Consider the following 13,482-nt stretch of genomic DNA (forward strand, 5'->3'; position numbering starts at 1 on the left):
CACAAATGACATCTTACCTTGGGAAGCAGGCTTGCATTTCGTATTTTGTCCACCATGTCTTTGCCTTCAGGATGGATTTTGGCCACATGAGTCCACATCCGCTCCCAGGTCTGACTGTCGATGGGGAAGCCACTTTTGTTGACGTAAAACAAACTCCCAGGCTCCTTATCCTCTTCCTCAGAGTAGCCACCCGAGCTGTTACCCGAGGCGCTGGCTGGGGCAGGTGTAAGGGAGGCAGCCAGAGGCCGGTCATGGAGACTCCGGGACCGAGCGGGCTTTGTAGTCTTTGTGCCAACATTCTGGTGGTGTGTGTGGCAGTGCTTGCTGTGAGCACGAAGGAAGCTGGAACTGGACCCGGTCATATTGGCAAAATGTGTCCCAGTCACCGAGGACCAACCAGTTCAATACATCCCAGGATAGAGAACGTCCATCTTAACCACCTCCAACTCACCCGGAGCACATAGGGAAGGCAAAGAGATGCCGGCCAGCTTCATAGACCTGAACAGAGGAAAGAACACCACAGGATGAATGATGTATTCTTATAAATCAAATCATATCTTACAGGAAAGTCAAAAGGCCCACAGCAAAGATAGAGCCATCAAGAACTGAATACACAATGCTACTACTTTATAATGGCTTTCATATAAGTAACAATATTCCCTGGTATGTTGTGTTTTCTTATACCCATTGCTCTGCTAAAACACCTAAACTGAAATAGCACTTCCACTCAGTGCTGTATCTTGGCCTAGGCCAACAAGGCCCAGGCCTAGGTCAACACTTTGCAGGGGGGCAGCAAAAAAGCTGCACCATTAACAAGAAAAAAACAGCCTCCTCCCGGCTCCCCCACTAAAAAGGGTCCCTGTCGGCTTGCGCTACACTTTTAGTATAGTGCCAGTCTTATAGGGTGAATTGGGCTGGAGGGCAGGGTCCAGGAGGCAAATAAGTCTGGCACCCCCATAAAGCAGTCACACCGCTAGCTCCTGGTATGATATGATGGTATGATGATGGGCACTGCTGAGGCTGACCTTCTGGGAACTGATGAGGCTACACTGATGGGCACTGATAGACTGTGGTTGTGGTCTGTGGTTTACAGATGACAGGGCGGGTCATAAACAGGAAGAGGTGTGGCCTTTACAGGAAGGGGTGCGTCATATTTAAATCAGGGGGTACACAAGTTTAGTCAGGCCTAGGGCAGCACAAAACCTAAATACACCACTGCTTCCACTGAAATCAATACAGAGTCAGATACTTCGAGCATTAGAGCTGCAGCAAGTCCGATAGATCCTTTAATTTCTACCTAGACGACATCCAGTATTCTCTAGCTCTTTCCTCCTGACTCCCTCACCCAAACTTTAGGCCTTATGCACACAGGGCGTTTGCCGCCAGGAAAAACATGCTTTTAGAAGAGTTTCGTATTGGCGTTAATGCACGTTTTAGCCATGTTTAGCAGCGTTCGTGTTTGGCAGCCTTTCTCTGCCCTCTTCTATTTTCCAACCTCAAATCCAACTACTACAGCTTAAAAACACCTGACATGGCCTAATGCTGTATGCGGCCTTTAGCAGCGTCAGGCGTTTTTACAGCTCCAGAACGCGCTGGCCCTAGGTTTTTTTTTTTTTAACGCTTAAAAAATGCCTAGGCCACTTTCAGCTCCTAAAAGCCTGTTTGTGCATGAGGCCATAGAACAACATGGAGGGGCATTTTAAGCTGCAAAAAACAAACAAAAAAAAACACCTGAGGCTCCTAAAAGCAGCTGTAAAAACGCCCTGTGTGCATGAGGCCTTATATTCATGGGATTAGGGCCAAGGGCTCAAAAGGAACACTAAAGCAGGGTAAACATGTTAATGAGGTGGGAGGGAGTAACCAGTAAAGGTAAAATATAGAAAGAATAAATCTCAGCTTTTATGTTTTTAGAGTAAATCCAGAAACACACTTAACATATTTTAGTGCACACAAACACAATAGAATTCCCAATTACTTCTAATTTATAAAAAAAATAAGGTTATATCAAGTATTTACATACCAAATATATGCAAAGCCCTAAAATTGACAGTGCCTGTGAAAAATTGTAAAAACTATGGTAGCCAAAATTTTCAATTTTTTGCAAATCAGAATAAGTTTGAGTTACAACCAATAAAGCAAATACAACCTGTACACATAGCAGTAGTGGTGTTCCATAGCACTCAAAACATACATGGAATATGTTGAATCCACTCACCCCCAGAAAACACCCACTATGAAATATCAAGCCAACAATAGATATAGGTGGTAGAAGAGAAGTACAATAGCAACAAAAATATGACCATGGGGGGGGGGGGGGGTGCAAGGCCTGCCCTATAGCATTTTAATTGCTACAGGGTGGCACCACTGTGCCAGATCACATATATATATATATATATATATATATATATATATACACACACACACACTATTATATACAATATATATATATATACACATACATACATACACACACACACACACAAAATCTGCACAATCTGACTCTTCCAGGCGGGGGGGGGGGGGCGCATTAAGAACCAATCGGTGGGTACCGCGGGTTTGATGTCCACTGGCACTAGCCAATCATCAGCCAGAGAGACAGAACTGCAATCTGCCTACATAAACAAGGCAGATTGCAGTTCTGTCAGTAGGGAAGGCATATATCCTGTGTTCCTGCAAAGCAGGGACTAGGATCCATGTCTTCTCCCAGTAAAAGCACACCCCACCGCTTAGTAAAACACTGGCTAGGCACACATTTAACCCTTTGATCACCCTAGAAGCCAATGGCCCTAATACAGTGACAGTGCATATTTTTGGCACTGATCACTGTATAAGTGTCACGGATTCTCCAAAAGTGTCCACCATAATATCGCAGTCCTGCTAGAAGTCTGATTGCCGTCATTGCTAGTAAAAGAAATACAGTGCCTTGCGAAAGTATTCGGCCCCCCCTTGAACTTTTCGACCTTTTGCCACATTTCAGGCATCAAACAAAGATAGAAAACTGTAATTTTTTTGTGAAGAAACAACAACAAGTGGGACACAATCATGAAGTGGAACAAAATTTATTGGATATTTCAAACTTTTTTAACAAATAAAAAAACTGAAAAATTGGGCGTGCAAAATTATTCAGCCCCTTTACTATCAGTGCAGCAAACTCTCTCCAGAAGTTCAGTAAGGATCTCTGAATGATCCAATGTTGACCTAAATGACTAATGGGCCATACACACTATACGATTTTCTGAAGACTTTTTCCTTTAGACTTACCAAAACCATATAATATGAGGTCAAACCTAAACACTTTCAATTTGTATGCAATCTGGCAGGCCCTTGCACTACATAGAAAAGGTAAATCTGAAGGAAATCTAACCACAAAAGTTGGATAGTGTGTATCCAGCTTAATGATGATAAATAGAATCCACCTGTGTGTAATCAAGTCTCTGTATAAATGCACCTGCACTGTGATAGTCTCAGAGGTCCGTTTACAGCGCAGAGAGCATCATGAAGAACAAGGAACACACCAGGCAGGTCTGAGATACTGTTGTGGAGAAGTTTAAAGCCGGATTTGGATACAAAAAGATTTCTCAAGCTTTAAACATCCCAAGGAGCACTGTGCAAGCGATAATATTGAAATGGAAGGAGTATCAGACCACTGCAAATCTACGAAGACCTGGCCGTCCCTCTAAACTTTCAGCTCATACAAGGAGAAGACTGATCAGAGATGCAGCCAAGAGGCCAATGATCACTCTGGATGAACTGCAGAGATCTACAGCTGAGGTGGGAGACTCTGTCCATAGGACAACAATCAGTCGTATACTGCACAAATCTGGCCTTTATGGAAGAGTGGCAAGAAGAAAGCCATTTCTTAAAGATATCCATAAAAAGTGTCATTTAAAGTTTGCCACAAGCCACCTGGGAGACACACCAAACATGTGGAAGAAGGTGCTCTGGTCAGATGAAACCAAAATCGAACTTTTTGGCAACAATGCAAAACGTTATGTTTGGCGTAAAAGCAACACAGCTCATCACCCTGAACACACCATCCCCACTGTCAAACATGGTGGTGGCAGCATCATGGTTTGGGCCTGCTTTTCTTCAGCAGGGACAGGGAAGATGGTTAAAATTGATGGGAAGATGGATGGAGCCAAATACAGGACCATTCTGGAAGAATACCTGATGGAGTCTGCAAAAGACCTGAGACTGGGACGTAGATTTGTCTTCCAACAAGACAATGATCCAAAACCTAAAGCAAAATCTACAATGGAATAGTTCACAAATAAACATATCCAGTTAGAATGGCCAAGTCAAAGTCCAGACCTGAATCCAATCGAGAATCTGTGGAAAGAACTGAAAACTGCTGTTCACAAACACTCTCCATCCAACCTCACTGAGCTCGAGCTGTTTTGCAAGGAGGAATGGGCAAAAATTTCAGTCTCTCGATGTGCAAAACAAATGTTTATTAATTTGTGGAAATAACATGATGTGGGCGGATTTCTGCCAGTCACAGGCTGTGTCACGCTCCTTCCAGTCTTATAACAACAGGAAGGTGAAGCCTCCATCAATCAAGAAGTATATCCCACCCCCATTGTGTTTAGCTGGTTAATGGGCATGGAGGAGGTGGGAGGGAGTGGGCGGTCATTTACCACTGTGTATGCACCCACATGTGTGACTCTATAGATCACATGGGCTGCTCAGATGTGATAGGAGGGAAATGCTCAGCATAGAAACTCACTGAAAACTGAGCATGTGCAGAGTTACCAATACAGCTGCAAAATCCCTAGCTGAATTGGGGACATGGACAGAAGGGGGAGATAGAGAGCAGAAGGATCAACCAGGCTTTTTGCAGAATACAGAAAACGAATCTCATAGTGACTGAGTGAGTATGGACAGCATGTAATACACCATTTATTGATCGTTTTTTATGATGTGGGTTTAATTACACTTTAAAGGAGAAGTTCCCCTTTTTAAAAATAAATAAAATAATAAATGCACGGCTTTTTGCTGCTAAAAAAACAAAAAAAAAACACAAACAACAACCACACATTTATTTATTTTTTTACTCTGCAGCCTGTAGAGCATTGCACCTACAATCAGTAGATCGCGGGTGCAGTGCCAGGTTTCTGCAGACTATCAGTCCATACCTTAGGAATGGGCAGACAGTCACTAAAGTCCAGGTAGAATCAATGAACTACAAGAATGCTCATCAGCATCCTCACAGTTCACTGGGAACAACAAGCCATCTGCCACAATGGTAGATGGTAGTTGTAGTTTATTTATGCACTAGAAATTGTGATTGAATGATGAATGACACAAACGTTTCCTTTAAGGAACACATACTTGAACAGATTTTTTTTAACCAGAGTTTAGTGTTACTTTAAAGGGTTAATCCACCCAAAAGTCAGCTTTAAACTAGAAGTGTATACTGGTGGGCCGAGTCTGCCCTGGTTTCTTAAGGCCCGTATGCACAATACGAAAATTGGAAGGAACATTTTGTCCGACGAACGATCTGCCGATTTTCGGATTGTTAGTATAGTGCTTTCGACAGCCGATTACGAATTTTCGGACGACAAAAACTGGATGTGCAGGCTATAAAATTTTTATGATAAAGAGGGGTGACCAGCGCTACGGATTTCAAAATATGAAAAAAAAAAAGGGGGTGGAAAAACGCAAAACAAATAAATAATAAGGTGTAAACTGCCCCAATCAAAACCTTAGATGAAGGTGAAAGTGATAAATAAAAATGTGACGATTGGTGTTGGCGCTACCTTTATAAATACCCCAAATAACGTGAGTGGGGATAAAAGGGTGTAAAAACCCACAAATGGTGAAATGTGCCAAATGGTGTTATAAATGATAGTCAGAAATGCAAGTCTGGGTGTTTATTACAAATTAAATTTAAACAGTGCTATAAACCGATATCGTGAGTGTAATAAACCCACTACCAGGCATTGGGTGAAAAGAACTAGGTGATAGGTAAATAAAAACGTGCCACACAAAGTGTGATGATAAACTGAAAAAAACGTTGATGTGTAAAAACCGTAGTGGCCACTAGGTGGCGTTTTTTGGGAATACAACCTGTATGATGATGAGGGGTTCCCCTTCGAAAAATGATGCAATCAATAGCCGCTGGCGGGAGGCCTAGATGCTCATAGAAGAAGAAACCCCATGGTGAATAGTCAAATCATACATAGCATAAAGCAAGGCGTAGATAACTCACTCTTAAGATGGTCGAGATCAGAGTACAGTGTGCGCCGGGATGCTTCCGCGTTCCACGGCCGACAACCGGAAGTGACGTATGACGTCGGAGACTCCGCCCAAAATTTTTATCATACGTCAACACAACGTCAGATTTTCATTTAATTAGTACAGTTTTCATCCGAAAAAAATGGTAAGAGCAAGATTAGGCATGCTCAGAAATGAAAGAACACATCCAAAACAATCCAACACATGACATCACTTCTGAAGTAGAATTCTGTCGTACCTGAATTTTCGTATGAAAGTAACCTCTTCACTTTCCATATTAGACTAGCATGCAACAAAAAAAACGGACAAACGATCGTCCGATAATCTGATTGTGTGTACGAGGCTTTACATGTTTTAAATACTCCTCGCCATACCGCAATTCCCGACTCCGTTCCTGACCACCTATCTGTGTTCCAGATCTTCCTGTTACATTCTCCATAATATAACATAAATGATTAATCCAGCAGGAAAAGCGGAGCCCCCTTTTATGGGAACATTCTGTGTGCAGAAATCTCACCAACAAAGTCCACAAGAGATATAAGAAACCATCAAGTTGGGAAACTCCCCAGCATCTACAAAATATCATTTATCAGTTTTGAAGAAAAAAGGGGGGAAAGAAAAAGGGGGCGTATATGGGGGGACTTTCTAAAGGGGTGCCGTCATAGACCAATATAATTGGAAAATATGTATAAAATCAAATATTTTATTGAGAAAACAAATATAAAAATACACTGTATTATCAAACAAGATGAGACAGTGATACAATATGAATTAAGAACATGTAGTTGCAAGCACAATCATATTAAACTGTATAATTAAACCATACATATCATGTCCTACACTGGGGTTAATAGATTGTACTATAGACCCTAGACATCGAATGTCCTGGTTAGTACCAGCGTGAAGAACGATGATGCCCAAAACTGAAGCCCGACATGTTTCACGGCAAACGCCGCTTCCTCAGGGGCAGTTGAGGGGTTTTATATATACCTCTATACAGTTACTGAAAGAAAAAAAAAAAAAAGGATACATGTCATATATATAACATCATTTATGCATATTGGGACGTGGTGCCTTTATTCCCAACATATCTCTAGTTGAGCTTGTCTGTTCTTCCATTTATCAGTTTTGGGTGGGCTGACCCTTTGTAGAAAATACTCTGAGAACTCCAGAATCTCTCTCCATGATGAACATACATAGTTTTCAAACTGTCCTTCTGAAGACAGGTCCTCTAAAAGACTAAAGGCCCGTACCCACGTACCGATCGTCGGCATACAAACGTCGGCGGACGAAAGATCTGCCGATTGTACGCGTGTTAGTATGGTGCCTCCGACAGATGTCTGCGCACAATCCGCGGACAAAAGTCTTTCGTGCAAACATGAAAATTTTTGTCTGCGGACACCAGAACGGACGATTGTTCGCCTGTCAGTACAGAATTCGGCCGACAGACCGCAGATTTGCAAGACTGGGCATGCTCAGAAAATTAAAAACACAGGGAAAGTTAACCATTACATGACATCACTTCTGCAGTCAGCTGAAGTCTGCAGACAAAATTCTTGTGCTGTCCTTGTGCTGTCTTTGCACTTTTCAACAGACACCGACATCCCGGGGAGAAAAGACGAACATTTGTATGCCGACGATCGGTACGTGTGTACGGGGCTTAAGAGCAAATAGAAGCTACATTTCACAAAGTTTACCTTAACAAAAAAAAAAAAGGAGTGTTGACCCAACAAGACGCCTTTTCAGGCAAGGAGCGATGCTGAATGACACAGAAGTGCAACCTTCTAAAAATAAGCACATTGTTCCTTAAACGAGAAATCAGCTGTTAACCCTATCATGTACAAGAGTCAGCCCAACACATCTCAGTGACAAGAGTCCATGGGGGAGGGGGGATTCAGCTGTTAATGTAATGTTATTGTGATTTTTTCTTTTTGGGCTAAATATATCTAGTCCAGAATAACCTTAAAGTTCCAACCTCAAAACAAAAATTTGACATCCGCTTGCTCTAAGTAACCTGAAAAAGAATTGGATAATCACAATTTTTTTTTTTTTGCTTTACTTACCTTGTTTTTGAAGAAAATATACTCACCTTCCTTCCTCTTCCTCCCTCTCCCGCGCCATCACTTCCTGCTTGCATTGGGCGTCATCGCTCCCAGGAGTCAATGCGCCTGCACCAGCCCTGCTCGTCACTTCCGATGCAGGCGCGTCATTCCCTGCTAAACAGCTTCTGGGCATGCCAGAAGCTGTGCAGAGATGACGCGCCTTCACCGGAAGTGACGAGCAGCGCCGGTGCAGGGCATTCTGGGCTCCCGCGTCACCGAAGAGGACACCGAAAAGGACGCCCCGGCTTCAGCTGCCCACACCTGAGATGGCAGCACTGGACAAGACATTTTCAAGTTAGGTATTTCTTCTAAAAGGTAAGTGAACCCAGGGACAGTTCAGAGGCTATCGTTGCTGAAATGCACTAGCCCTGACTGTCCCTGGGGTATTTTTATTGAAAAAAAAATTTTGAGGCCGGAACTCCGCTTTAACGAGAAGTTCTAGCTCAAAGGGGCAGCAAGCATAAAATACAATCAAAGAAGGAGTGTAGTGCCAAGGTGTAAGGTCTCATTCACACATGCGTATTATTGCTTCCCCTCTGAAAAGTGATCCACAGTGGATCATGGTTTAAAACAATCAATGTTACATGAGTGAAGGGTCCTGTTTTTCCAATGACCCTATAAACAGGACTTAAAGCGGAGTTCCGGCCACAAAATCGACATAGTCGATTTTGGGCCATCCGCTTGCTATAGCTCACCTGAAAAAGAAACGGGTAGTTAGGATTTTTTTTTTTTTTACTTACCTTGTAATTGCAGAAAAACATACTCACCTTCCTTCCACTTCCTCCCTCGGCCGCACGGCCCGCGCCGTCACTTCCGCTTTGCAATGATTCCTGGGAGCTGAACGTCATCGCTCCCAGGAATCAATGCGACAGCACCGGCCCCGACGTCAGTTCCGATGCAGGCGCGTCATACCTTGCTAAACAGCTTCTGGGCATGCCCAGAAGCTGTGCAGGGATGACGCTGCAGACCCGGAAGTGACGGCGGGGCCAGCGCAGTGCATCATGGGACCGAAGAGGACGTGGAAGAGGATCGCGCTGGCTTCAAGCTGCCCACACCTGAGATGGCAGTGCTGGGGAATAAATTTTAAAAGTAAGTATTTCTTCTAAAATGTAAGTGCGAACCGGGACAGATCAGAGGCTAGCCATTGTGGAATGTACTAGCCCTGACTGTCCCGGGGGTATGTTCATTGAAATTTTTTTTTTTTGTGGCTGGAACTCCGCTTTAAGTAGTTGTAAAATCAGAAGGTTTTTTTTATCTTTAAGTGATTATAAAATCTCGTTTTTTTTTTTAATATACGGATAACTTACAAAGCCATCCACAACTCTGCCCCCAGCTACATCACTAGCCTAGTCTCAATATCCCAACCAAATCGTTCCTCCCAAGACCTTCGGCTCTCTAGCTCCCTCATCACCTCCTCCCATACTCATCTTCAGGACTTCTCCAGAGCCTCTCCAACCTTTGGAATCCCCTACCCCAATCTATCCGACTATCTTCAACTCCATCCTCCTTTAGGCATTCCCTGAAAACGTCTCTTCAGAGAAGCCTATCCTGCCTCAAACTAACAACTGTCGTTTTATTTTCTCCATCAGTTCATTCCCCCACAGTTATTACCTTTTGTATCACTTGACCCTTCTAGACTGTAATCTCAAATGAGCAAGGCTCTTGGATTCCTCCTTAATTAAATGGTATTGTAACTGTCATGTCTGCCCTCATGTTGTAAAGCACTGTGCCAACTGTTAGCGCTATATTAATCCTGTATAATATTAAAATTGAACATTTACAATCATTTTAAACCCTGCCATGTGCCTGCAGGCTCTTTCACTGGACAAGGCTTAGCCTAGAAGTCATGGAAAGTTAAAAGTGAAACAATCAGAGAGGGGCACAGAAGAGGAATTTTTGTCTAATAAAGTGTATGCATCTTGGTATTAGGCCGGGCTTTTGTTTAAAATTATGTACGGGTTTACTGTTGATTTTTACACCAAGCTGCTAAATTCTACAACTGCTGGAAAAATAGCATGGAAAAAAAGAATGTGCAACAAAAACAGTTTGCATAGCTCCTAAGAGCTGGTTCACACTACCGCAACCAGAAAGTCGCCCCATGAAGGAGCGACTTTTTAGCGCGACTTTAGCGTGACTTTGAAGAGACTTAACCACTTGCCGACTGCCGCACGACTATTTACGTCGGCAATCAGCCCCTCACAGGCAAAGCAACGTAGGGCTACGTCGCTAGCCTGTAAGGGTTTTGGGAGCGCGCACCGCCAGATGCGCGGTCACGGACCCCCCTGCGCGTGTGCCCGGCGGTCCCGATGTCCACCGGGCACTCGCGATCGTCCGTGACAGCGGGAGAAAGGCAGGTGGCTAGTGTAAACAAAGCCGCCTGTCAGTCTCCCTCCCCTGTGTATGAATGGTGATCAAACAGTTCTACTATGTAGGACCATTGATCACTGTTCTTACACATCAAGCCACAGCCAATCACAGTTAGAATCACGCCCCTAGGACACACTTAACCCCTCCCTCTCCAATACAGTTAACCCCTTCCCTCCCAGTGTCATTTTTACAGTAACAGTGCATATGTATAGCACTGATTACTGCAGTAATGTCACTGGTACCCCCAAAAGTGTCAGTCAAGGGTCCGATCTGTCCGCCCCAATGTCGCAGTCCCGCAAAAAAAAAAAAAAAAAAAAAAAAAAAATCACAGATCGCCGCCATTACGCGTTAAAAAAAAAAAAAACAAAAATGACAAAAATATCTTTCCCTTTGTTAGTAAAACGCAATCATTTTTGGGCAAACCAATCAAAATGCGCTTTTGCGATTTTTTTTTACCAAACATATGGTAAAAAAAAAATTGGCCTAAAATGTTAAAAAATTTAGATTTTTACTTTTTTTTTTTGGGAATTTCATATAAAAAAAATGTGAAAATTATTATTTCTGCAAAATTTACGCTCTTTTGTTGTTTATAGCGCATGATCAAAAAAAATAAATAAATAAATAAATAAATAATCGCACAGGTGATCAAATACCACCAACAGAAAGCTCTGTTTGTGGGAAAAAAAGGACGCCAAATTCGTTTAGGTACAGCGTCGCACGACCGCGCAATTGTCCGTTAAAGTCACACAGTGGCGAATCGCAAAATAGGCCCTGGTCAGGAAGGGGGTAAAATCTTCCGGGGCTTAAGTGGTTAAATGATAGGCGACTTTGTCTGTGGGGAATGCCTGGGTAATCAGTTTCTTCTTCCTGGAAAGTCTGATCACAGTCGCTTGAAAATAGATCATTGAAGTCTATGTGCACATATCGGATAGAGGTCGCCTTGAAGTAGTACAGGAACCTTTTCTGAAGTCGGAGAGACTTCAGTAGTGCATATTAAGACGCCTCTCATTCATTTGCATTGAATTTGTAATGACAAGTGACTTGGGGCGACTTGAGGTCACACAGCTCATGTCCCAGGTCGGAGTAGTGTGAACCGGCTCTTAAAGTATAAAGGGGGCCAGCCAGAGGCGTAACTATAACCTTCAGGGCCCCGGTGCAAGAAACCATGAAGTGCCCCCTGGCGCCCTGGGGCCCTTTACTCTCGTTGCGGGACCCTTTCACAAGTTCTGCAGTGGGTCCCCTTCCTGCCATCTTGGGGACTCCCCAGGGTGGTGGAATGCCAGGGCCCTGTCGCAAGTGTGACCTTTGCGATCCTGGAAGTTCACCCACTGGTGTCAGTAGTTTTTATTTTTTGGTATTTTAATTGTATTATTTTTTATCATTTTATTTAATTTTTTTTACAATGTCACTTACTATGACTCTGTCCATTCAGAAAAGGAAGGAGCTGGTAAATTACACATTTACCGACCCCCTTCCTGGTTCTCTGTTGTGACACATCCCCTGCAGCAGCCGGCAGGAGAGGGAGGGAGCACAGTGGGGGGGGGGGGGGAGACCACGGGAGCACACAGGGGCCCAGAGACAGCAGAACACATGTGAACTGGATAGGAGGAGTGGCGGGGGCAGCATACAGAGGAACCAATCTCCTCCATTTTCCTCCTGCCGCTACAGAAGGAAAAAGGAGGACAGTGATTTCTCTACATACTGCCCCAGCCGCCCCTCCTATTCAGGTGTACAGGGGAGCCACATGGGCCCCCTTGAGCATGGGGCCCGGTTGCGATTGCAACCCCTGTAGTTACGCCCCTGGGGCCAGCACAATTACAACACAGTTAGGAGGGCCCTGTTCATGGGAGTTTACAATCTAATAGATATACACACACATATATTACTTGTATATATAAAGAAAAGGTGAGCTGCATGCGCTACAGTAATTAATGCTCAGTGCTACAAACATCCAGCACGCTTCCAAACACCGCTAATCATATGAATCCTGTAAAAGAAGAGATGGAGCAGCACAGTGGCTAAGGTGTTAGCACTTCTGCCTAGCAGCACTAGGGGTGACAGTTCAAATCCCAACAATGGCACTACCTTCATTGATTCTGCATGCTCTCCCTGTGCCTGCGTGGGTTTCCTACCACACTTCAAAAACATGCTGGTAAGTTAATGGACTCCTGTCTAAATTGGCCCTATTATGTGTATGCATGAATGTGAGTTAGGGACCTTAGATTGTAGGCTCCTTGAGGGTAAGGACTGATGTGAATGTACAGTATATATGTAAAGCGCTGTGTAAATTGACAACAAATAATAATCTTGAATTTTGAGCAACAATTCTTTTTTTCAGATCCTCAGGGAGTTCTTTGCCATGAGGTGCCATGTTGAACCTCCAGTGACCAGTATGAGAGAGTGAGAGCGATAACACCAAATTTAACACACCTTCTCCCCATTCACACCTGAGACCTTGTAACACTAACGAGTCACATGACCCTGGGGAGGGAAAATGGCTAATTTGGCCCAATTTTGACATTTTCTCTTAGGGGTGTACTCACTTTTGTTGCCAGCGGTTTAGACATCAATTACTGTGTGTTGAATTATTTTGAGGGGACAGCAAATTTACACTGTTATACAAGCTGTACACTCACTACTTTACATTGTAGCAAAGTGTCATTTCTTCAGTGCCGGTTCACACTATAGCGTGTGCGGCGATCGCATGTAATATCGGAGCGCACTGCTCCTTCATTACATGTGATCAGATGTGCAGTGCAAATTCAGCCATACACTT

General features: G+C 43.6%; 1 protein-coding gene across 1 annotated transcript in view; it reads right to left on the reverse strand.

Annotated features, from left to right (window-relative positions):
• The window catches only part of VASH2 (vasohibin 2), a 153,560-nt gene that overhangs the window by 119,214 nt on the left and 20,864 nt on the right, over window positions 1-13,482 (reverse strand). Inside the window, exon 2 of the mRNA XM_082251367.1 lies at window positions 18-498. Within this exon, the coding sequence (XP_082107493.1) occupies window positions 18-362 (345 nt within the window). The 5' untranslated portion in view covers window positions 363-498. The remainder of the gene's footprint in view (window positions 1-17; window positions 499-13,482) is intronic.

This window comes from Pelophylax lessonae (assembly GCF_965119305.1).
Source record: "Pelophylax lessonae genome assembly, chromosome: 3".
Classification (NCBI taxonomy): Eukaryota; Metazoa; Chordata; class Amphibia; order Anura; family Ranidae; genus Pelophylax; species Pelophylax lessonae.